This window comes from Salmo salar, chromosome ssa19 (assembly GCF_905237065.1).
Source record: "Salmo salar chromosome ssa19, Ssal_v3.1, whole genome shotgun sequence".
Lineage (NCBI taxonomy): Eukaryota > Metazoa > Chordata > Actinopteri > Salmoniformes > Salmonidae > Salmo > Salmo salar.
In genome coordinates, this window is record NC_059460.1 from 61389214 (window position 1) to 61414830 (window position 25617).

The window sequence follows — 25617 nt, forward strand, 5'->3', positions numbered from 1 at the left end:
GTTCAGTGAGGATCTCTGAATGATTCAATGTTGACCTAAATGACTAATGATGATAAATAGAATCCACCTGTGTGTAATCAAGTCTCCGTATAAATGCACCTGCTCTGTGATAGTCTCAGAGGTCCGTTTAAAGCGCAGAGAGCATCATGAAGAACAAGGAACACACCAGGCAGGTCCGAGATACTGTTGTGGAGAAGTTTAAAGCCGGATTTGGATACAAAAAGATTTCCCAAGCTTTAAACATCCCAAGGAGCACTGTGCAAGCGATAATATTGAAATGGAAGGAGTATCAGACCACTGCAAATCTACGAAGACCCGGCCGTCCCTCTAAACTTTCAGCTCATACAAGGAGAAGACTGATCAGAGATGCAGCCAAGAGGCCCATGATCACTCTGGATGAACTGCAGAGATCTACAGCTGAGCTGGGAGACTCTGTCCATAGGACAACAATCAGTCGTATACTGCACAAATCTGGCCTTTATGGAAGAGTGGCAAGAAGAAAGCCATTTCTTAAAGATATCCATAAAAAGTGTCGTTTAAAGTTTGCCACTAGCCACCTGGGAGAGACACCAAACATGTGGAAGAAGGTGCTCTGGTCAGATGAAACCAAAATCAAACTTTTTGGCAACAATGCAAAACGTTATGTTTGGCGTAAAAGCAACACAGCTCATCACCCTGAACACACCATCCCCACTGTCAAACATGGTGGTGGCAGCATCATGGTTTGGGCCTGCTTTTCTTCAGCAGGGGCAGGGAAGATGGTTAAAATTGATGGGAAGATGGATAGAGCCAAATACAGGACCATTCTGGAAGAAAACCTGATGGAGTCTGCAAAAGACCTGAGACTGGGAGGGAGATTTGTCTTCCAACAAGACAATGATCCAAAACATAAAGCAAAATCTACAATGGAATGGTTCACAAATAAACATATCCAGGTGTTAGAATGGCCAAGTCAAAGTCCAGACCTGAATCCAATCGAGAATCTGTGGAAAGAACTGAAAACTGCTGTTCATAAACGCTCTCCATCCAACCTCACTGAGCTCGAGCTGTTTTGCAAGGAGGAATGGGCAAAAATTTCAGTCTCTCGATGTGCAAAACTGAGAGAGACATACCCCAAGCGACTTACAGCTGTAATCGCAGCAAAAGGTGGTGCTACAAAGTATTAACTTAAGGGGGCTGAATAATTTTGCACGCCCAATTTTCAGTTTTTGATTTGTTAAAAAAGTTTGAAATATCCAATAAATTTAGTTCCACTTCATGATTGTGTCCCACTTGTTGTTGATTCTTCACAAAAAATTACAGTTTTATATCTTTATGTTTGAAGCCTGAAATGTGGCAAAAGGTCGAAAAGTTCAAGGGGGCCGAATACTTTCGCAAGGCACTGTACCTGTCTAAGTTGGAACTGTTGCAGTTAAAATACAATAAATAGTTAAATCACACAGATGTATAACAGAACACACACACACACAGGCCTTTTGATTGAGCAAACCTACGTGACAATACCGATAATAAATGTATAAATTACTGTATACATTTTGTATAAATATTGTTGATAGAAAGTATAGGTTGGAACTGCTGCTGTTAAAATGCATATTTTTTATTCTGAACTGGAATAAACTGATTGATCACATCACACAGATGCAGACCAGAAAACGGATACATACAAACAGTGCTAATGAGAGGTGTGTGGCTGGTTGAAGTTTCCAACAAGCATGTCTATTCTGGGCTCAGTTTCGAACAGTGCAACACTGAGGTCATGCTCAGCATTGAGACTGTTTCTGTACTTGAGAACCCTGACTTGCATAGGTATGTGGTGCCAAGCTGGAACATCTACTGTTTTCTTAGTCAGGCAGGAGACAGTTTCCTTCTGCAGATGAGCAACCCAGAAATGTGTGAGTGTTTGCTTCAAAAAGCATCTTGCGTCAATCAGTTTATTCCAGTTCAGAATAAAAAGTATTACTTGTAACAGCAACAGTTCCAACCTAGACTTGTTTTCAACAGTAATTTCTACAGTAAAATGTACAGTAGGCCTGAATTTTTCATCTTCATCTGTACTGTTTCTTAGGGTTGCACTATCAGTAGCTAGATAGTGTTATGGGTGTAAGATGGCACAGTGATGCCATCTGTTGGTAAATGTTAATTACTGCAACTCCAGTGTTTTACCAGTGTGCTTGAGATACCCGGATGTATTGCAATATACTGAACAAGACTGGTTACTCGCATCAATGCCTCTGTCTCATCATTTAACATTCAAACATGGTGTCAGAGTCGGATAACTAACCATGCTTTCCGCAAATTAGAGTCACCTGTTCTGGTTTACCCCCTAAAAAAATAAAAATAAATGCTTATTTGAGTAAAACTTCGCTGGAATTGTCCTTAGCTAGAGTGAGTTTGCTAGTTAGCTTCAGTGTTATTAGCACCGGTTAGACATGGCAGCGAACATTCCCCCTCCCGCCATTATGAAGCTCAGCGGAGATTGGAGCACGAACTGGGATACGTTTAGAGGTGAATGGGAGGACTATGCACTAGCAACGGGACTTCGGGAAAAGGACGATGAGGTAGTGGCTGCCACTTTGAGGACTATAATGGGAGCTGAATGCCGACACGTATACAAACACAACCTGAACCTAACAGCAGCTCAGCAAGGTAACGCTACAGCTATTTTTGATGCTCTTGAACATTACTTTAAGCCAGCAAAGAACGTTATCTACGAGCGTTATGTTTTCGGTTGTTGCAAACGGGAGGATGGGGAGTCCATTGACAGCTTTGTCACTAGGCTAAGGGAAAAGGCAGCTACATGTGACTATGGTGCTTTAAGAGATGAACTGATCAGAGATAAGATTGTGCTTGGCATAACTGATGAGGGCACCCGCAGACGTTTGCTGAGAGAACGTGACCTGACACTGGTCTTTGCAGTGGAGACATGCCGTGCAGCAGAGCTTACTTATATACGGATAAGGTCCATGGAGCTAGAAAGGCAACATATGGACAATGTCAATGCTACATTCAGGCAGCCAGTAAAGAAATGCCCCTTTGCCACAGCTAATGCTAATACTACAGCCAACTCTGCAGTAGACAACCCCAATACATGCCGATATTGTGGCCTTTCTCATGGACGGGGAAAAGAACACTGTCTATGGAAAAATATGCAAATCCTGTGGTACAGCTAATCACTTTGCAAGGGTCTGCATGAAAAGCAAGAGAAAGGAGGGTAAAGTGCACTCCATTGAAACAAACACAGATGAAGGGAACAACAGCACAGAGGATGTATATGCTAGCGAGTGCATAGGGGCAGTGAGGGCTAAAGGACAAAAGTGGTTTGTCACTCTGCTACTTAATAATAAACCACAGCAATGCCAGCTAGATTCAGGGGCCACATGTAACGTTATGAGCCTTAAAGATAAAAGGAGGCTTGCGCCCAGAGACAAACTCACACAGAGTAGCACCAAGCTGAAACTGTATTCAGGCCAGTTCATGACCTCTTTAGGCCTGTTTGTGACAGAGTGTGTTTTACGTGGCCAGAAACACACTCTTGAGTTTGAAATAGTTGAGGCTAGTCAACAGCCATTACTGTCAGGTTCTACATGCGAGCGCCTTGGGCTTATTAACTTCACCATCCCTGCTGATCTTAACATTATAGACAAAGTCCAGGCTGGGCCCCTGAGCAAGGAGACACTCCTAAGCAAGTACCATGATGTCTTCAACGCACCGGTCGAGTCAGTTCCCGGCGAAGTCCACTTTGAGTTGGACGCAGCAATCCAGCCTGCCCAGTGTGCACCCCGCAATGTACCAGTGGCCATGAAAGCAGCTACGAAGGCTCAGCTTGACAAAAACGAAGCAGATTGCCACATCATATCCGTCACCGAGCCTACAGACTGGATAAGTAATATGGTTATTGTCAAGAAACCAGACAAGCTACGGATATGCATTGATCCTAAACACCTCAACCGGGCTCTGAGACGTTCACATTACATTATGCCCACGTTGGAGGATGTTCTTTACAAGCTCCCAAAGGCCAGAGTCTTCACGCTCGTAGACGCCAGAGATACCTTCCTGCAGTGCAAGCTCGACGAGCCCAGCAGCTACATGACCACCTTTTGGATACCCTGGGGCAGGAAAAGGTGGTTGAAGCTCCCATTTGGTGTCTCCGTGGCTCCAGAGGTGTATCAGCGGAAACAGCACAAGCTGTTGATGGGACTCAGTGGCGTGGAACCCATAGCAGATGACATCCTCGTAGTGAGCTGTGGGGACAGTGATGAGGAGGCAGAATGTGAACATGACGCCAAGCTGCTGGCCCTGATGGTCAGATGTAGACAGGTCAAGCTAAGGCTAAGCATAAAAAAGCTTCAGTTTAAAGTGCCAGAGGTTCGCTTTCATGGGCACATCTTGTCCTCCACCGGATTGAAGGCGGATCCAGAAAAAGTGAAGGCTGTCTTGGAAATGCCCCACCCATCTGACGTGAAGGCAGTGCAGCGCTTCGTCGGATTCGTCACCTACCTGGCCAAGTTCCTACCGCGACTCTCTGAAGTGTGTGAGCCACTAAGGAGGCTCATGGCTCATGGACAAGGACACCATCTGGCATTGGCTCCCAAAACATGACGCAGCGGTGAGAGAAATAAAACAGCTGGTCACCCAGACACCTGTACTGCGATACTACGATGTGTCAAAACCTGTCACGATTCAGAGTGACTCAAGCCAGTATGGACTGGGCTGTTGCCTCATGCAGGAGGGCCAGCCTGTGGCATTCGCCTCTAGGGCACTCACTCCAACAGAGCAGAACTATGCCCAGATAGAGAAGGAGTGCCTCAGCATTGTGTTTGCATGCCAACGCTTCCACCACTACCTGTACGGGCGCGACAATATTACCGCAGAGACAGATCACAAGCCCCTTATTGCTATATTCAGCAAGCCTCTCCTGAATGCCCCGAAACGACTGCAGAGCATGCTACTGGCCCTACAAAACTACAACCTCAAGGTGGTGTATAAGCCAGGGCCAGAGATGTATGTGAGTGACACGCTCAGCAGGGCTACTACATCAGGCACTCACACACGCTCCATGCATGAACAACACGCAGTGTACAGCTTACAAACAGAGCAAGTGGATGTTGAACACATCAACCAGGCTGACTACCTCAATGTTACGGACCAGCGCCTTATACAAATCAGACAGCACACAGACAGGGACGAGCAACTCCAGGCATTGAGGTCTGTGATTCTGATGGGCTGGCCCGACTGCAAGGAAGAAACTGCTTTAGGCGTCAGAGAATATTGGCCAGTCAAAGAGGAGCTCAGTGTTCAAAACGGAGTAATAGTCAAGGGTCTGTCGTTATTCCCCGGTCTCTGCGCCCTGAGATGTTGGCGCGCATGCACTCAAGTCACATAGGAGGTGAGGCCTGTTACAGACAAGCACGTGACACATTGTATTGGCCAGGAATGCAGAGTGAAATCAAAGACTATGTCAGTAATTGCACAATCTGCAATGAATATGCCATTGAGCAACAGAGAGAGACGATGATGTCCCACGAGCTACCAATGCGCCCCTGGCAGATAGTAAGTCTAGATCTCTTCCAGCACAGTGGCAAAGACTTTCTGCTGGTAGTCGATTATTACTCAGACTTCTGGGAGATTGACCTCCTCCCCGACCTCTCAGCAGAGACAACGATCAAACGCTGCAAGGCTCAGTTTGCCGACTATGGCCAGCCAGAGGGTAATTTCAGATAATGGACCCCAATTCTCCGGATTTGAGTTCCAAAAATTTGCTGCAGAATGGGAATTCGAGCACGTCACTTCATCACCACGACACCCAAAAGCTAATGGGAAGGCTGAGTCGGCAGTCAAAATCGTAAAGAACCTCTGCAAAATAGCTCTGCGAGAGGGCAAAGATGCCAGGAAAGCATTCCTGCAGTGGCGCAATACCCCGACAGAAGGCATGAATAGCAGCCCGGCCCAGCGCCTCATGGCACGGCGTTTAAAAGCAGCTCTGCCAGTAGCAAGCACTCTCCTGGAGCCATGTGTGGTGACAGACGTGCTGGTGAAGCTACGTCACAGAAGACAGGTCTCCAAGTTAATCTACGACAAATCAGCAAAAGATTTACCTGAGCTCAGGGTGGGTGAAACGGTGCGAATGAAGCCACTACCAGGGGACCGGACGGGCCTCTGGAGACTCGGATCCCGTGTACAGAAAGTGGCACCACGCTCCTACTTGGTCGAAGTGAATGGATCACTGTACCGTAACAGGGTTGACCTTCGGATTGCTGAGCCAGCACCTACTCAGAACCCTGATGGTCATAGGGGTCACATGACAAAAGACGGAACCCTAGCAAGTCACATGGGGCCTGAGGCACTGGGCGAAGAGCCAGGGGATCACAGGTCGGCCACTCCCTCGCCCATCAATACTCCCCTTAGACAGTGAGGTGACACGCCTGTGCGGGAACCTGCAGTCCACGCAGACAATCCCCCTGTCTTTTCACGCTGCGGGCGTCTGTCCCAGCCACCAAAAATACTTTATCTGTAGGTTTCCCATTATGGATTGTTGACAGACAAAGATAAAAGTGAAGAGAGTATCAAAATGTGTTAAGTTGTTAACTGGAAAAAAAAATAAAACGAAACTGTTCATGTTGGAAATTACTACTAGGTTTGTTTTGTTAGTGAATTGACAGCTCCTGTCCTATTTTATAAAAGGGAATATGTTATGGGTGTAAGATGGCACAGTGATGCCATCTGTTGGTAAATGTTAATTACTGCAACTCCAGTGTTTTACCAGTGTGCTTGAGATACCCGGATGAATTGCAATATACTGAACAAGACTGGTTACTCGCATCAGTGCCTCTGTCTCGTCATTTAACATTCAAATAGTTAGCTTGCTTTGACTAACGTTAGCTATTAGCTGTGTAACGTTTCAAGACCAGGGGATTATTTGAAAGATAAACTCCCATCTACTACTATGAGAGATAGTACTCCCTTATTTCTGCTTATCATCACCTCTTATAAAATGACAACAATGCCTTGTTAGTTGACTTTTCCACTTTCGAAGCACTGTTTCCTGAAGCATTCTTCCCTGTTCTGAAATAACTCCCTGGGTTTACCGTCATGTTGTGCCTGGATGTTTGGTCAGGACGTGTCGTTTTATTAATTTGTTCGTTTTGAGAGACTCGTTACTAAGCACTTACCCACACACAACACATTGTGGGGCGCTTCACGTTATTTCTCAAAGTTTGTATGAAAGAGACTAATGTCATCACTGTATATGCGTTTCATGACGACTGAGCTCAGTCAGAACTTGTGGCTAGCATGAGTCCATTTCATGACAGCGGTGGGTGATGGCGAGTGGGGATAACAAGTCAATGGCTTGAACCACAGCGCTACAGCGTGTGGGTCGCGGAATGATCTTAAAGAAAACGGCAGGGAAAAAATGCAGAAAACCGCGAAGCACACGGCATCTCCCTCTTGCGCAGCTGCCCAACTGAGCAGAGACCGCACTTGCACAAATCAATTCCAGTAATTAATGAAATAATTATACATTTACGTCGCGACCCATACTTTAAGAAACGCTGCTCTATTGTCTAGATTCTGTAGGGATCTAGCCTGTTCTCCTAAAACATGAGCAAATACATCTCAGCTTGCTAACTAGCATAGCCAACCAATTACACAACAAATATACACAAAGTAAACAATTATTTTCTAAACTAATGTTAGTCTCAACCAAATGACAAGTACAAACAACTATTGTTCTGTTCCACAACGTAACAACCATTAGTTATAGGCTAGACAGAAGACTATTGCTAGCTAGCTAACTAGCCATGCTATTTAAATGAAAATAAGATGGCATTACAAATACATTTACATTTAATACAAAGCTGACGCTGGCTAGCTATGTGGAAAAAGTCATTTTAATGTATTCCTCTCCAACGCCTTGCGGTGGCGTTTACATTCTGTAAATGTAACTCACTAATTTTAACAATTTTTAGAAACATCTCCCTCCCTGAGTAAGCGATTCATCGCAACAGGCGGACATTGCGATGGGAGGGGCTACAATGTGGTACTTTCAGACGCATGAAAAGTACCCGTTACTACACTGCCTGTACAGTGGCACCAATTCATGCGTCTGAAAGTACAATATTCAAACGTTCTAATCACCTGTAAATGTAATGAACGCGTGTAAAAATGCACATAACAAGCGTTCAAACCAAGACGACTTGAAACTCGTGGACTTCTGCTAGCGCGTCATGGAACACACCATATACCCTTGTTGATTATCCCTTACGTAATATGATGGAAAATACGTAGATGGCTGTGCATGCGGGTCACTGCCGCTTGTACACCAAACAGTTCTAACAAACATTTTATGTGGCTGTTGTAACAGTAGGCTATTGCAAACATAAGCACGACACAAACAGCTTATTTTGCAATTTCATGTTCTTTTTTCAGGAGGGGAGTTACAGTAGTGCTTCCAGAAAGTAGTCACACCCCTTGACTTTTTCCACATTTTGTTGCGTTATAGCCTGGATTTAAAATGTATTAAATATATTTTTAAATGGCATTCACTGGGACGATTCTAACTGAAACATCCTCCCTCGTAAGCGAGCTACACAAACCAGCCAATAAGGTGCCATCATGAGTAGGCGAAGGCAACACAACACTAAAACCAAAAACCCATTGGCTTAACATCAAAGTGGCAAGGGGAATCACCAATATAACCCTGTTACACCTACACACAATACCCCCATAATGTCAAAGTGGAATTATGTTTTTTGTAGTTTTTACAATTTAAATAAAAAGGAAAAGTTGAAATGTCTTGAGTTAATAAGTATTCAACCACTTTGTTATGGCAAGCCTAAATAAGTTCAAGAGTAAAAATGTGTATGGGACTCACTCTTTGTGCATTAATAGTGTACACCATGATTTTTTTATGACTACCTTATCTCTGTACCCCACATATACAATTATCTGTAAGGTCCCTCAGTTGAGCAGTGAATTTCAAACACTAATACCAGGGAGGTTTTCCAAGCCTCAAAAAGAAGAACACCTATTGGTAGATAGGTAAAAAAAAGAAGACATTGACTATCCCTTTGAGCATGGTGAAATTATTAATTCAACTTTGGATGGTGTATCAATACACCTTGTCATAGGGTTGTGCCGAATAGTCAGACAAAACGAGTATGGTAAACCAGCCAACATGGGAGCCCCACCTGGGTTTTATATGGGCTTCATGGGTTTCAACTGGGCAGAGGCTCTAAATTGTTATCTTAGCTGTTACCCAGTTGGATTAACCTTTTGAGCCATACATGGACAAGCCTATGTGGGTTATAATGTGGGTCCCAAATGGACCCTGAATTACAAAAAATAAGTGGGCAATCTGGTGTTATTTTTTCAGGAATAATGATTGAGAGCCAGTGGGGTTAACCATTTGGGTCACAAACAGGGAAACACGTGTGGGCTATAACATGGTCCCAAATTGTCCCAGATTGTTTTTTTATGGGCTGTAAGTGTGAAATCTGGTGTTATTTCCTTCAGGAATTATGATTGGGACCTAATCAGGTTAGTCACACACAAGCGAACCCATGTTGGCTACAATGGGCTCTGAATACATGTGTTGTAAGTGGGCTATCTGGTGTAAATATGGTCAGGGACTGTCTATGTGAACCAGTACTATATTGAAATTGATTACTGCATTGTTGGGAAAAGAGCTGGCGAGAAAGGCATTTCATTGTACTTGTGCACGTTACATAAAAATGTGAAACTTGAAACTTGAGTTGGTCATACCAACTGGGTAACAAATGGGAAAACCTATGTGAGCAATAACATGGATCCCAAATGGGCCCTGACATTTTTTTTCATGGGCTGTACATGGGCAATGTGTTGTTATTTTTTCAGTGACTCGACCGGTAAGTGGAACTGCCTAAATGTAATGTTTTTCATGTTGTTAGCTAGTTAGCTAATCCGTTTTGGTATTTTCTGCTGTAGTCTGGCTGCGGACTCGTTACAGCTAACATTAGCTAGCTAGCTAATGTTTGGCATCATTGCTAGTAAATATGCATATTTATTTATTATTATTATTATAAAAAATATATACCTTTATTTAACTAGGCAAGTCAGTTAAGAACAAATTCTTATTTTCAATGACTGCCTAGGAACAGTGGGTTAACTGCCTTGTTCTTGGTACCATTTGAAAGGAAACACTTTGAAGTTTGTGGAAATGTGAAAGAAATGTAGGATAATATAACACATTAGATCTGGTAAAAGATAATACAAAGAAAAGGCCAACTGTTTTTTTTGTACCATCATCTTTGAAATGCAAGAGAAAGGCCATAATGTGTTATTCCAGCCCAGGTGCAAATTAGATTTTGGCCACTAGTTGGCAGCAGTGTATGTGCAGTTTTGTGCAAGTTTTAGACTGATCCAATGAACCATTGTATTTCTGTTCAAAATGTTGTATCAAGACTGCCCAAATGTGCCTAATTTGTTTATTAATAACTTTTTATGTTCAAAACTGTGCACTCACCTCAAACAATAGCATGGTATTCTTTCACTGTAATAGCTACTGTAAATTGGACAATGCAGTTCGAATAACAAGAATTTAAGCTTTCTGACAATATTAGATATGTCTATGTCCTGGGAAATGTTCTTGTTACTTACAACCTCATGCTAATCGCATTAGCCTATGTTAGCTCAACCGTCCCATAGGGGACCCACCAATTCTGTTGAAGCACTGCTACTTTGCTCAAAAAGGTTCTTTGTTGTCAAGTTAGCCGCGTCACTAACAAACTAGGCCTTGCAGATAGCAGACAATTCCGGGCCACTTGTGGAAACTGTTTAGCACTGCTGGCTTTGCCTCGGCAGTGGCCATTCCTATGTGGGCCAAATCAAAATCAAATCAAATTTTATTGGTCACATACACATGGTTAGCAGATGTTAATACAAGTGTAGCGAAATGCTTGTGCTTCTAGTTCCGACAGTACAGTAATATCTAACAAGTAATCTAACAATTCCCCAACAACTACCTAATACACACAAATCTAAAGGTGCGGCAGCATAGCCTAGTGGTTAGAATGTTGGACTTGTAACCGAAAGGTTGCAAGATCAAATCCCTGAGCTGACAAGGTACAAATCTGTCATTCTGCCCCTGAACACTGTTCCTAGGCTCTCATTGAAAATAAGAATTTGTTCTTAACTGACTTGCCTAGTTAAATAAAGGTAAAATATTTTAAAAAGGGGTGAATGAGAATATGTATGTATATGGTTGAGTGATGGCCGTGCGGCATAGGCAAGGTGCAGTAGATGATATGTGGAATTATTTATAGTGGCATTGGTTTAAAGTGACTAGTGATCCATTTATTAAAGTGTCAAGTCATTGGGTCTCAACGTAGGCAGCAGCCTCTCTGAGTTAGTGATTGCTGTTTAGCAGTCTGATGGCCTTGAAATAGAAGCTGTTTTTCCATCTCTCGGTCCCAGCTTTGATGCACCTGCACTAATCTCGCCTTCTGGATGATAGCAGTGTGAACACGCAGTGGCTCGGGTGGTTGTTGTCCTTGATTATCTTTTTGGCCTTCCTGTGACATCTGGTGCTGTAGGTGTCATGGAGGACAGGTAGTTTGCCGCAGGTGATGCGTTGTGCAGACCTCACTACCCTCTGGAGAGCCTTGCGGATGAGGGCAGTGCAGTTGCCGTACCAGGCGGTGATACAGCCCAACAGGATGACACATTTCTTCAGCCTCCTGAGGTTGAAGAGGCGCTGTTACACCTTCATCACCACACTGTCTGTGTGGGTGGACCATTTAAGTGTGTCTGTGATGTGTACGCCCAGGAACTTAAAACTTTCCACCTTCTCCACTGCTGTCCCTTCAATGTGGATAGGGGGGTGCTCCCTCTGCTGTTTCCTGAAGTCCACGATCATCTCCTTTGTTTTGTTGACATTGAGTGAGAGGTTGATCCACAGATGATGCAATCTCTATTGCACTCCACACTGCTCTTTCCCACCTGGATTAAAGGAACACCTACAGTTGAAGTCGGAAGTTTACATTCACCTTAGCCAATTACATTTAAACTCAGTTTTTCACAATTCCTGACATTTAATCCCAGTAAAAAAATCCCTGTTTTAGGTCACCACTTTATTTTAAGAATGTAAAATGTCAGAATAATAGTACAGAGAATTATTTATTTCAGCTTTTATTTCTTTCATCACAATCCCAGTGGGTCAGAAGTTTACATACACTCAATTAGTATTTGGTAGCATTGCCTTTAAATTGTTTAACTTGGGTCAAACGTTTTGGATAGCCTTCCACAAGCTTCCCACAATAAATTGGGTGAATTTTGCCCCTTTCCTCCTGACAGAGCTGGTGTAACTGAGTCAGGTTTGTAGGCCTCCTTGCTCGCATACGCTTTTTCAGTTCTGGCCACAAATTTTCTATAGGATCGAGGTCAGGGCTTTGTGATGACCACTCCAATACCTTGACTTTGTTGTCCTTAAGCTATTTTGCCACAACTTTGGAAGTATGCTTGGGGTCATTGTCCATTTGGAAGACCCATTAGGCGACCAAGCTTTAACTTCCTGACTGATGTCTTGAGATGTTGCTTCAATATATCCACATCATTTTCCTTTCCTCATGATGCCATCTATTTTGTGAAGTGCACGAGTCCCTCCTGCAGCAAAACACCCCCACAACATGATGCTGCCAACCCCGTGCTTCACGGTTGGGATGGTGTTCTTCAGCTTGCAAGCCTCCCCCTTTTTCCTCCAAACATAACGATGGTCATTATGGCCAAACAGTTCTATTTTTGTTTCATCAGACCAGAGGACATTTCTCCAAAAAGTACTATCTTTGTCCCCATGTGCAGTTGCAAACTGTAGTCTGGCTTTTTTATGGCGGTTTTGGAGCAGTGGCTTCTTCCTTGCTGAGCCGGCCTTTCAGGTTATGTCGGTATAGGACTCGTCTTACTGTGGATATAGATACTTTTGTACCTATTTCCTCCAGCATCTTCACAAGGTCCTTCGCTGTTGTTCTGAGATTGATTTGCACTTTTCGCACCAAAGTACGTTCATCTCTAGGAGACAGAACGCGTCTCCTTCCTGAGCGGTATGATGTCTGCGTGGTCCCATGGTGTTTATTCTTGCGTACTATTGTTTGTACAGATGAACGTGGTACCTTCAGGCGTTTCTAAATTTCTCCCAAGGATGAACCAGACTTGTGGAGGTCCACAATTTTTTTTCTGAGGTCTTGGCTGATTTCTATTGATTTTCCCATGATGTCAAGCAAAGAGGCACTGAGTTTGAAGGTAGGCCTTGAAATACATCCACAGGTACACCTCCAATTGACAAATGATGTCAATTAGCCTATCAGAAGCTTCTAAAACCATTACATAACTTACTGGAATTTTCAAAGCTGTTTAAAGCAAAGTCAACTTACTGTATGTAAACTTCTGACCCACTGGAATTGTGATACAGTGAATTATAAGTGAGATAATCTGTCTGTAAACAATTGTTGGTAAAATTACTTGTGTCATCCACAAAGTAGATGTCCTAACCGACTTGCCAAAACTATGGTTTGTTAAGCCAGCGGGACACCTGTCGACAACTTCCGGTGAAATTGGAGGGCGCGCAATTCAAATAAAATATAAAAATGATGGATATTATACATTTAGGTACATACAAGTGTCTTATATCGGTTAAAAGCTTAACGTCTTGTTCATCTAACTGCATTGTCCGATATACAGTAGGCTTTACAGCGAAAACATGCCATGCGATTGTTTGAGGACGGCGCCCCACATCAAAATATTTTGCAACGAGCACAGGCTTTAGGAAATCACAAATAGCGATTAAAAATTCACTTACTGTTTGAAAATCTTCCTCTGATTTGCAATCCAAAGGGTCCCAGCTACAACATGTATGGTCGTTTTGTTAAATAAAATCATTTCTTATATCCCAAAAGGTCTGTTTAGTTGGCGCTATCGATTTGATTAATCCACTCGTTCAACATGCAGAGAAAGGAATCCAAAAAGCTACCGCTAAACTTTGTTAAAACAAGTCAAATACTTTTCTATTTCATCCTCAGGTACCCTAAAATGTAATTAAACTATAATATTAAATATGGAAAGACGTATGTTCAATAGGAAAGCAAAATTAGCAGGTGCACGTCCTCTTCGTCGCGTGCGCACAGACTGATTTCCAACTCTGACTCCCAGTACTAAAGCTCAGAATTCTTCTTCGTTTGGGAAGAATTCTTTGGATTTTCTCCTACCATATCTATTGTGTTATACTCTCATACAGTATTTTAACATTTCTACAAACTTTTTTCAAAGTGTTTTCTTTCCAATGGTACCAATTATATGCACATCCTGGCTTCTGGGCCTGAGTAACATGCAGTTTACTTTGGGCACGTCAGTCAGGCAGAAATTCAGAAAAAAGGACCCTAGCCTGAAGGAGTTTTAACAAGAAATTTGTGGAGTGGTTGAAAAACTATTTTTATTGACTCCAACCTAAGTGTATGTAAACTTCCGACTTCAACTGTATGTGAGAATGCTATTCATTGACTACAACTCAGCGTTCAACACCATAGTGCCCTCAAAGCTCATCAATATGCTAACGACCCTGGGACTAAACACCTCCCTCTGCAACTGGATCCTGGACTTCCTGACGGGCCGCCCCTGTGTTGAGGATCTGCCACACTGATCCTCAACACAGGGGCCCCTCAGGGGTGTGTGCTCAGTCCCTCCTGTACTCCCTGTTCACTCATGACTGCACGGCCAGTCACGACTCCAACACCATCATTAAATTTGCCGTTGACACAACAGTGGTAGACCTGACCTGCCACGCTGATCCTCAACACAGGGCCCCTCAGGGGTGTGTGCTCAGTCCCTCCTGTACTCCCTGTTCACTCATGACTGCACGGCCAGGCACGACTCCAACACCATCATTAAATTTGCCGTTGACACAACAGTGGTAGACCTGATCACAGACAACAACGAGACAGCCTATAGGGAGGAAGACAACGTGATCCTCAACGTGATCAAGACAAAGGAGATGATTGTGGACTACAGGAAAAGAGGACTGAGCATGCCCCCATTCTCATCGACGGAGTTGCAGTGGAGCAGGTTGAGAGCTTCAAGTTCCTTGGTGTCCACATCACCAACAAACTAACATGGTCCAAGCACACCAAGACAGTCGTGAAGCGGGCACGACAAAACCTATTCCCCCTCAGGAGACTGAAAAGATTTGGCATGGGTCCTCAGATCCTCCAAAGGTTCTACAGCTGCACCGTCAAGAGGATCCTGACTGGTTGCATCACTGCCTGGTATGGCAACTGCTCGGCCTCTGACCGCAAGGCACTACAGAGGATAGTGCAAACGGCCCAGTAAATCAATGGGGCCAAGCTTCCTGCCATCTAGGACCTCTATACCAGGCGGTGTCAGAGGAAGGCCCTAAAAATTGTCAAAGACTCCAGCTACCCTAGTCATAGACTGTTCTCTCTGCTACCGCACGGCAAGCAGTACCGGAGCGCCAAGTCTAGGTCCAAGAGGCTTCTAAACAACTTCTATCCCCAAGCCATAAGACTCCTGAACATCTAATCAAATGGCTACCCAGACTATTTGCATTGCCCCCCCCTCCACACCACTGCCACTCTCTGTTGTCATCTATGCCAAGTTACTTTAATAACTCTACCTACATGTACATACTACCTCAACTAACTGGTGCCCCCGCATATTGACTCTGTGCCGGCACCCCCCTGTATATATTGTTATTTTTTACTGCGGTTCTTTAATTACTTGTTACTTTTATCTTTTATTCTTATCTGTATTTTTTGAAACTGTATTGGTTAGGGGCTCGTAAGTAAGCATTTCACTGTAAGGTCTACACCTGTTGTATTCAGCACATGTGACTAATACAATTTGATTTGATTTGTTTTCCTGACACCACACTCTGAGTGCCCCCTGTAGGCTGTCTCGTCATTGTTGGTGATCAAGCCCACTACTGTTGTCATCCGTAAACTTCATGATTGAATTGGCGGCGTGCATGGCCACGCAGTCGTGGGTGAACAGGGAGTACAGGAGAGGGCTGAGCACACACACTTGTGTGGCCCCAGTGTTGAGGGTCAGCGAAGTGGAGATGTTGTTTCCTACCTTTACCACCTGGGGGCGTCAGAAAGTCCAGGACCCAGTTGCACAGGGCGGGGTACAGACCCAGGGACTCCAGCTTGATGATGAGCTTGGAGGGTACTATGGTGTTGAATGATGAGCTGTAGTCAATGAACAGCATTCTTACATAGGTATTATTTTTGTCCAGATGGGATAGGGCAGTGTGCAGTGTGATGACGATTGCGTCGTCTGTGGACCTGTTGAGGCAGTATGCAAACTGAAGTGGGTCTAGGGCGGCCGGTAAGGTGGCGGTGATATGATCCTTGACTAGACACTCAAAGCACTTCATGATGACAGAAGTGAGTGCTACGGGACAGCAAACGATTCTGTATTCATTATAGCAGGCCACATTTGGGCCGATTGTGGCTTGAGATATAATAACATGCATTTCATATAATTTTTTTATTAAATATGCACTAGACAATTTATCCCTCTCATATGTACATATCAATTTCACTGTTATACTAAATGTATTTTAACTGCCTGTTTGCACATTCTCTGTACCCTTTGATCCATTGTTATTCACCTTTTAGATTGTGTATTATTTACCCTTTATTTAACTAGGCACGTCAGTTAAGAACACATTCTTATTTACAATAATGGTCTACCAATTTTGTACTTGCTGTTGTATTTTGTACTTGCTGTTGTTGGCCTACATGCAAGAAAGCATTTCATTGTAAGGTGTTACTCTAGTCCTTGTGTAACAGGGTTGAAATAGACATCCTTAGTTGTAGAGTTCTGTCATAATTTAGCAGTAGTTGTGGAGCCACCTGCTGTATTATTTGAGTAACTGCATCCCCGTGTGCATCTATATGTGTGCGCATGATCACGCGACATTCAGCCAAAGAATTGTTTAACTTTGATGGAGGTATGTATCGTGATCCATGCTGCACCCAGTGTTTTCACTTTTAAAATGAGATCTAATGCATGTTAGGCTGTAACCCGTATTGTTTGATAATCATTATCGATGTTGACACGTTATGTGAGAGTGTTACAGAGTTGTGTCATCTATTTCAAATTTTATGGACGTTTACAAAATTTGCACGTGGCGTTATGCTGAAGGGTAGCTAACGTTCGCCTTGTACTTTCTTTGCTAATGAGGCTAGTCACCTTGTGAACAGGGGCGGAAATCCCGGGGGGGACGGGGGGACACGACTCCCCCATCCTGGGAAAAATATGATTTGTCCCCCCCAATATATCACTGAAACATAACTATAGAATTTAAATAATATTAATAATACGCAATGAAAGCAATTGTGCTGATTATAGACACTTAATAGCGCATTTTTAAGTTTCAAAAGATTGCGACCCCCCCACCCTTTGCCTCACAATGGTTTGATCCACTGCCAGTTCCTTAGCTTGCTAGGTAACAGAGAGGTCGTATCTACTGTCTGAAAGGCACTCAATGCACGTAACTGACGTGAGGTTAATCCAGTCAATCGCGCGCACACACTAGCTGAATATGCAGAGCTAGCGCGCCGATATTAACTATTAAGCTAGCTAGTACCTATTCCATTTATGTGGCGTCGTCAAAGATGGAATCTTTGCTATCGTCAATTTATTCCAAGATCAGCATGCAGATGATGTAAGTTAGTGCTTCAAAGTCCCTGTGATAAGGTTAGCGATAAACTGAAATCCAAACTGAACAGAACTACACTCTCTTCTACCATTGTCTTAAATATATTTAATGGTCTCGTTGCAAAAGCTAAATTGTCGCAAGGGAACATTTATTTATTTATTTTATTTCACCTTTATTTAACCCGGGTAGCAAAGATTATAGCAAACACCACTGAAACTGAATTGGTGCTCGCTAGCTTTGCAAATTCAGCTATTGTTGGAAGCCAGCCAATATGAAACAAACTATTAAAATTACAAAATGTTGCAGCATATGTTGTGTAAATGGTGAACTCATACAGCTGTCAACTCTTGTCATTTTAATCCGTTTCACATTTGCTAGCTACCTTTTAGATCGAAGCCCAAATAGAATGATTAAAGATGATAGAAGCCCATCTCCTACTGTAAATAACCTACACACTGTGTGTGTAGCCAGCCAGCCAGCCAGGTAGAAAAATGGCAGAAAAATAAAAGACGGACATCAGAGTATTTTTCAATACACCAAAACGCATAGTAAGAACCCTAGTAGCCTAATATCTCAAAGACTAGTTGATAAAATGTTCATAAGAAAGAAATGAAATTCTAATGGAAATGTTTCACAATGATGTCATTAGGCAGAGCAGGCAACAGATGGCACACAGACAGCAGAGCTGGGGATAGATATGCAGGGACAGACTGGCAGAGACAGGGAGTCTCAGGTAAGTTTGTAGATTCTTTGTTTGGCAACATTATCAAAGGTTCTCAATTTTTTTGACTTGTAAAATAGGAACATAATTGGAAAATGCCATGGATACCCCCACTCTCAACTTAAACTGGTGACTGAACTAAGATTTGTTAAAGGCAATGGTATTGCTGTTGTGATTAGTTGTGTAGTTTTGGGTACCGGTAGTTAGGAGTACGGCAAACACCTTATTTCTTTGGTTCCTCAATATACATTTACCATATTACAATGTAGGCTATGTGTTACAGCACTACTTTTGGTGTCCCCCTCAGGAATTGCTCTTGAGAAAATTTCATGTAATTGTCCCCTCCAAAGTTGATATCAGATTTTCGCCCCTGCTTGTGAAGTGTAAGTGTATTTTTATTGTATGTTTCACGTCACTCAGATTGCATGGTTTGCAGTTGTGCTGAAGTATTCGCAGGTGCATGCTCCCAAATTATATGGAATATTGATGTTACTGTACATGTGTAGCCCATGTACTGTGGTGATTTGTTGTGGCTGTCAGAGTCATTATAAGTTGAGCGCTCTGTAGTCATGTTATAAATGCAATAATGTATAAAATGTATATTATAAATAGACATTTCACTTTTCAAAAAGTATTAGTTGCAGCCAAAGAGTTGCTCAACTTTTATGGAGATTGCATGATGGGTTTGTAGGTGTAATGAAGTTTACATGTGTGAGATCTGAACTAACTATTTGTTTGCATAACATATAAAATAACGGAGAAGCTATGCTACAATATTAAGTATGTATAAACTACAGATAATTGCATACTGCTGTGTGTTTGAGGAAGTGGCTCATGTGATGGTGGGTCATATGGAGAGAATGCTGATGCTTTAAAACAGGGTTTCACAAGAGCTCTGCAGGATAACAGCGAAAACAGGACATGATTTAGATGTACACACAGGGGGGTGTAGGGGTTTTAGAGAACTGTGCATTGTGCAGTCACAAGATGAGACATCCGCCAGAGACAATAGCTACGCCAGGAAACAGGAGTGCGTCTAGAGGCTGGGACCAGCCTGCACGCCAACGATAGGATGAGTAAGTTAAAACCACGCTCATCCTCCCTCTGACAGGCCAGCAGTGAGCGGGAACTATCTCTGTCAGAGTACTTAAGGAAAAGCAAAGGATGTGTCACTCAGTTCTCTGTATACCCTGCGAGGTGGTGCAGTGAGCCCGTATATACGAACATCATATTTACCATTCAAGTGTTTGCATTAATTAATGGTTCTTTAGAACCTAAGGAAAGAGTTTTTTATATAGCCATACAGGTTCCATTCATAACCTTAAGTATGGCTTTAATATATGTTTTAAAAACATCAAATAAGGTTTAACTATCTTTAAAGCAAAGAACTTTCAATATTTAAAACGATGCTTTTTTTGGAGTGTACCAAATGTTTTAGTCTGTTAGATTATTCAAAGTGTATACCTCCAACTCTTGGCGCCAACCCCTAGTCATATGACATGAAAAACCAATTAAACTGCAAGACCCCTGCTATTTCGAGTGGAGACCCCAGGGATCAGTTACCAATAATCAAGTGTCAAGCACATTCTTCCTCTAACGACAACATGTTTTAAGCAGACAACCATAGTCCCTGTGCCCAAGAACACTAAGTTAACCTGCCTAAACGACTAAAGACCTGTAGCACTCAGGTCTGTAGCCATGAAGTGCTTTAGCAGAGCATCTGCTAAATGACTCAAATGAAAATGTAAATGTAGGACAGAGTTCCAGCCTTATATACCACTATTCTGGAGGACTAATGGCCTGACACTACAGTCTTTATATTGCTGTGTCTGAACCAGTAACTCTGCTTATTGCACTCTAAACTCGAGGACTTGTCATTGTCTCCCAATCCAGAGTCTTTACTTGACCTGCTGATGTCTTGAGACTGATGGAAGAACACCTTTCCCACTCCACTCAACCTCCCAGTAATGTCCAGACAGAGTCTCTCACACAGCACCTGCCGGGCCAAAACAAATCTCTCTGGTTGATTAGCTGTTCTTGCTGTTCAGCAGTCACTTTGTTCAGCCCTCACTGAGAGGTTTTTGAATGCTGTGTTTGAGTCCAAAGTGAGCTGACAGAAATCAGAAGAGAAGGTCAAAGTTCTAAAGTTGTAAAGGGCAAAGTTGCAGATACCCTGTCTTTGAATCAGTGGAGAGAAATTGCAGTTAGCTGGAAACTGTCTTTCCAAATAAAACAAAATTTGCAACCAAAAAGGGTTTTATATGACCTGAACGGGTTCTGGAACATTTCAGTGGGCCTTATAGATGATTCCAAAGAAACACATTCCAGCCCTCTTTCATTAACCAAAGGCATTTCCAGTTTAACAATAGGGTAGTAGTCAGTCACCTTGATATAATATTCAGACAACAATGAAAAAATATGACGTATTTCTTCTTAATCCCGCGGTGAAGCACTGGGGTTTCGTTTCGTTTTAGGCTACTCCCACTCATCACTGTGTCGAAAGTCAGCAGGCCATACAGTATTTCATAATCAGGGCTGTCTCTTATGTTATTACAACGTCAGCAAACACATTTTCGATGCAAAGTCCACGTGTAGCCTACAGTAAGACTACAATAACATTTCATCATCAGTGATGCCATGCATTTTCGATCTGCTTCAGATGATATTCATGATGCCACACAGCCTGAGGCTCAAATCAAAGTGTATTTGTCATGTGCGCCGAATTCAACAACCTTACAGTGAAATGCTTACTTACAGGCAATAACCAATAGTGCAAAAAAAGGTATTAGGTGAACAATAGGTAAGTAAAGAAATAAAAAGAAAGTGAAAAATAACACACAATGCAAATAGTCCGGGTAGCCATTTGATTACCTGTTCAGGAGTCTTGCTTGGGGGTAAAAACTGTTGAGAAGCCTTTTTGTCCTAGACCTGGCACTCCGGTACCGCTTGTCATGCGATAGTAGATAAGAACATTCTATGACTGGGGTGGTTGGTTCTATTAAGTAAAAAAAAATTAAAAATAGGCCTACGTTTTTTAAAATTAATAACATTATGGGCTTAATATAAATAATATATTTTTGTTCAGTGGTTAAAGTAGCCCAATTTCAATGGCTACTAAATGAAATAAAACAAATAGGCTAGTTAAAATCATATTGAATAGCCTACATTAATATTTACAGAAAATGACTCGGAAAAAATACATGTAAACGAAGCCTACAGAAAATTGCAAACAATTGCAATTTATAGCCTCAGCTCAGGCCATGCAAATCGGAAAAAGTGTCTCAAACATGTTTAGATGCGTTCTAGCGTCCTATTCAGCTGGCTTGGTATGACATTTACAGTAGCCTATTCGATGTGTGTGAATATTTCTAAAAATAATACATTGACTTTCCAAACACTGTAAAACATAAACGAATATAAATGTCGTGGTAAATATGTGCTCTTAATTGTTTTCCAACCGTCGCAGGTACGGAAAGTGAAACAGGTATTGGCTTCACCCTATTCGTTTTGAGAAACTATAAAGGTCGCATTCCTACAGGTAATATGGTATACCTAAACATTAGTAACAAGACAGTTACAATTGCCTATTTTGTATTACAAAGATATACTTTTTTTGCTCCACGTCTTGTTTTCATTACCAACATGCATAGGCCTACGAAGTCTTTGCTTATTTGTTTGTTTCTAACCATGTGCGATGGTTTCTCGATGGGCTGTAGATGGATGGATGATCACAAATTCATACAACACAGTGAGACCTTAATGAACTTACTCAATATTATGGTGAGTAGATTCTTATATTTTTGTTATTCTAAACCATTGCTGTAATTGTATAGTGCCAACAGAAATTGAAGTTAAATTCTATGATTTTGAATATTGTACATTCATTATTGAACGTATACATTGAATTTGTATTTATCATGTTGTTTTTTCTCTCTTAAAACACAGGGTGGGGAGTTTACTACAGACAGTGTGGACGTACCTTTCCCAGAGGACCTGTACAAGCAAGCTGAATATTTACCAGTAAGTTAGGCAGTCTTGTGAGATAGTCAACTCTTAGCATAGGATGTACTGGTGCACAGAGGTATGCATTAGCATTGTACTGACATTCCCCAAAAAATGAACACCCCAACATGATTGTATGTCCATCATTAACTATTTTGATTGGCAAATATGAATTAATTTATTAAGGATCAGGTTAAAGTAATTTCCTCATGTCGTTCATTTTACAGACTGATGATACAATTTGGTTCATCCTCCAAACCCTTGACAAGATCGCTGAACTGTTTGATGGAGAACTAGACTCTGTCTGGAATGAGAAGAAAGTGGAGATCTTCCTCAGTGTCCTCAACAGTCAGTCCGACGGCCTTCAGTCATGTGTAAGTATAACATCTTCATATTCTACAGCTGGAATAGACATTCTCTAGCCTGGTCCAAGATATGTTTGTGCCGTCTTGCCAACTCAGTTCGACATTGACAACGATCAAGTTGTCAAAGCAGATCTAGGACCATGCATGCTAGACATTTTAATATGAGCACATGTTCATTTGAATGAATGGACTGATTCTCTCAGAGAGTTGGTGGAATGCAAGATATCTAGATTGAGAATGTTACTTTTACTCCACAAACAGACGGTAACTATAGTGCAATTTTTTTCTCCTCAAATTATTTCAACTACTCACACTTGTTATACTTTAATGGGCCTTTTATTTAAATTGGTAATGTATTTGTAGGGAAACACAACGCATTGAAAATAACTTATAGGAGATACTAACATTCAGTCATGCTTTTATCATCAATCCAGGTTACGGCCCAGAAAAAAAATAGCAAGAATCTGCAAATGTACTTCAAGAGACCGCACAACCAAGTCCTTAAAAGAATGGTGAGTTTTTATTGAAATAATATTTCATATGTGGCCATAATGAGATGAATCATCATGGTCACAGTGAGCCATTGGATCCCGTTTTACAATAATCTTCTACATACAGTACCAGTAAAAAGTTTGGACACACCTACTCATTCAAGGGTTTTATTTTATTTTTACCATTTTCTACATTGTAGAATAATAGTGAAGACATCAAAACTATGAAATAACACACATGGAATCCTGTAGTAACCAAAAAAGTGTTAAACAAATCTAAAAATATTTTATATTTGAGATTCTTCAAAGTAGCCACCCTTTGCCTTGACAGCTTTGCATATGGCATTCTTGGCATTCTCTCAACCAGCTTCATGAGGTAGTCAACTGGAATGCATTTCAATTAACAGGTGTGTCTTGTTAATTTGTGGAATTTCTTTCCTTCTTAATGCGTTTGAGCCAATTAGTTGTGTTGTGACAAGGTAGGGTTGGTATACAGATGATATCCCTATTTGGTAAAAGACCAAGTCCACATTATGTCAAGAACAGCTCAAATAAGCAAAGAGAAATGACAGTCCATCATTACTATAAGACATGAAGGTCAGTCAATCCGAAAAATGTCAAGAACTTTGAACGTTTCTTTCAGTGCAGTCGCAAAAATCATCATGCGTTAGGATGAAACTGGCTCTCATGAGGACCGCCACTGGAAACGAAGACCCAGAGTTACCTCTGCTGCAGAGGAAAAGTTCATTAGAGTTACCAGCTTCAGAAATTGGCAATTAACTGTACCTCCGATTGCAGCCCAAATAAATTCTTCACAGAGTTCAAGTAACAGACACATCTCAACATCAACTGTTCAGAGTAGACTGCGTGAATCAGGCCTTCATGGTTGAATTGCTGCAAAGAAACCACTACTAAAGGACACCAATAAGAAGAAGAGACTTGCTTGGGCAAAGAAATACGAGCAATGGACATTAGACCCATGGAAATCTGTCTTTTGGTCTGATGAGTCCAAATTTGAGATTTTTGGTTCCACAGCATTCTGCAGCGATTACGCCATCCCATCTGGTTTGCGCTTAGTGGGACTATCATTTGTTTTTTAACTGGACAATGACCCAAAACACACCTCCAGGCTGGATAAGGGCTATTTGACCAAGAAGGAGAGTGATGGAGTGCTGCATCAGATGACCTGGCCTCCACAATCACCTGACCTCAACCCAATTGAGATGGTTTGGGATGCGCTGGACCGCAGAGTGAAGGAAAAGCAGCTAACAAGTGCTCATCATATGTGGGAACTCCTTCAAGACTGTTGGAAAAGCATTCCAGGTGACTTCTTCATGAAGCTGGTTGAGAGAATGCCAAGAGTGTGCAAAGCTGTCATCAAGGCAAAGGGTGGCTACTTTGAAGAATCTCAAATAAAACATATCAAAATATATTTTAAACACTTTTTTGGTTACTACATGATTCCATATGTGTTATTTCATGGTTTTAATGTCTTCACTATTATTCTACAATGTAGAAAATAGTAAAAACAAAGAAAAACCCTTGAATGAGTAGGGGTGTCTAAACGTTTGACTGGTACTGTGTCCATAACGATATACTGTACATACATTGAAAATGGTAGTTACACTGGCAAGTACATTGTATTTGTAAATACAAAAATATATACATGATTCATTTTGGCTAAACCTCCGCTCATCCAATAATTGTTGTTTATTTCGCAAATACTTGAAACTGTTCATGGTGCAAACAGATTTAACAATGTGTACCTGTCTACACTACAGTAACATGTACTTGTCTAATTCAGGGCTCAATTGAATCCTTAATGCTAAAGAGCTGTGCTAGAGTGCGATAGAAATGTAAAGGCAATGTTCCCTTCTGTATGGTGAGGTTATTCTGATTATCGACTGCTAATATGTTTGTGGCTTTGTCATCAATCTGCAGGCATACAGTGCTCATGCATGGGAGCTGGTCAGGAAAGAGGTTAGGACACATCTGATGAGGCTGGTTCTTCTGGGTTCAGCTACAGAAAACAGCATCTAAACTCAGAGCAACGCAATAATTATGTTCACAATTTATCGTCACGTATGAGTGACGTCATGTATTTCGCCTGTTTAAAAAAAAAAAATTGTATTTATATTTATTGATTCCGCATGGAAATGTGTTTTTTTTTTATCTGGTTTTTAATCTATAAAACTAATCTATCTATTTATGGGGGTATTTATTAACTGTTATTTATTCTGTTGGGATGATTTCTGGATACATTTTTATACACAATTACTGTAGATGTATGCTTTTACCTGCTACTTCATTAAATGCATTTTTGACTACATA

The 25617-nt window shown here is 41.8% G+C and overlaps 1 protein-coding gene across 4 annotated transcripts; it reads left to right on the top strand.

The window, feature by feature from the left end:
• The first annotated feature begins 2170 nt into the window (after window positions 1-2170).
• Window positions 2171-25615, top strand: LOC101448041 (IFNd). 4 transcript variants are annotated; one of them, XM_045701902.1, is made up of 6 exons: window positions 2171-2646; window positions 22145-22208; window positions 22374-22448; window positions 22658-22804; window positions 23230-23307; window positions 25228-25615. In XM_045701902.1, the coding sequence occupies exons 1-6, from the start codon at window positions 2597-2599 to the stop codon at window positions 25324-25326; spliced, it is 513 nt and encodes a 170-aa protein (XP_045557858.1). In that variant the 5' UTR covers window positions 2171-2596; the 3' UTR covers window positions 25327-25615.
• The last annotated feature ends 2 nt before the right edge of the window (window positions 25616-25617 follow it).

Coding starts and splice junctions, on each gene's coding strand:
- LOC101448041 (XM_045701902.1), top strand. CDS start 2,597: ATGCCGACACGTATACAAACACAACCTGAACCTAACAGCAGCTCAGCA. Junction 2,647..22,144: donor CCTAACAGCAGCTCAGCAAG/GTAACGCTACAG, acceptor GATGGGCTGTAG/ATGGATGGATGATCACAAAT. Junction 23,308..25,227: donor ACCAAGTCCTTAAAAGAATG/GTGAGTTTTTAT, acceptor ATCAATCTGCAG/GCATACAGTGCTCATGCATG.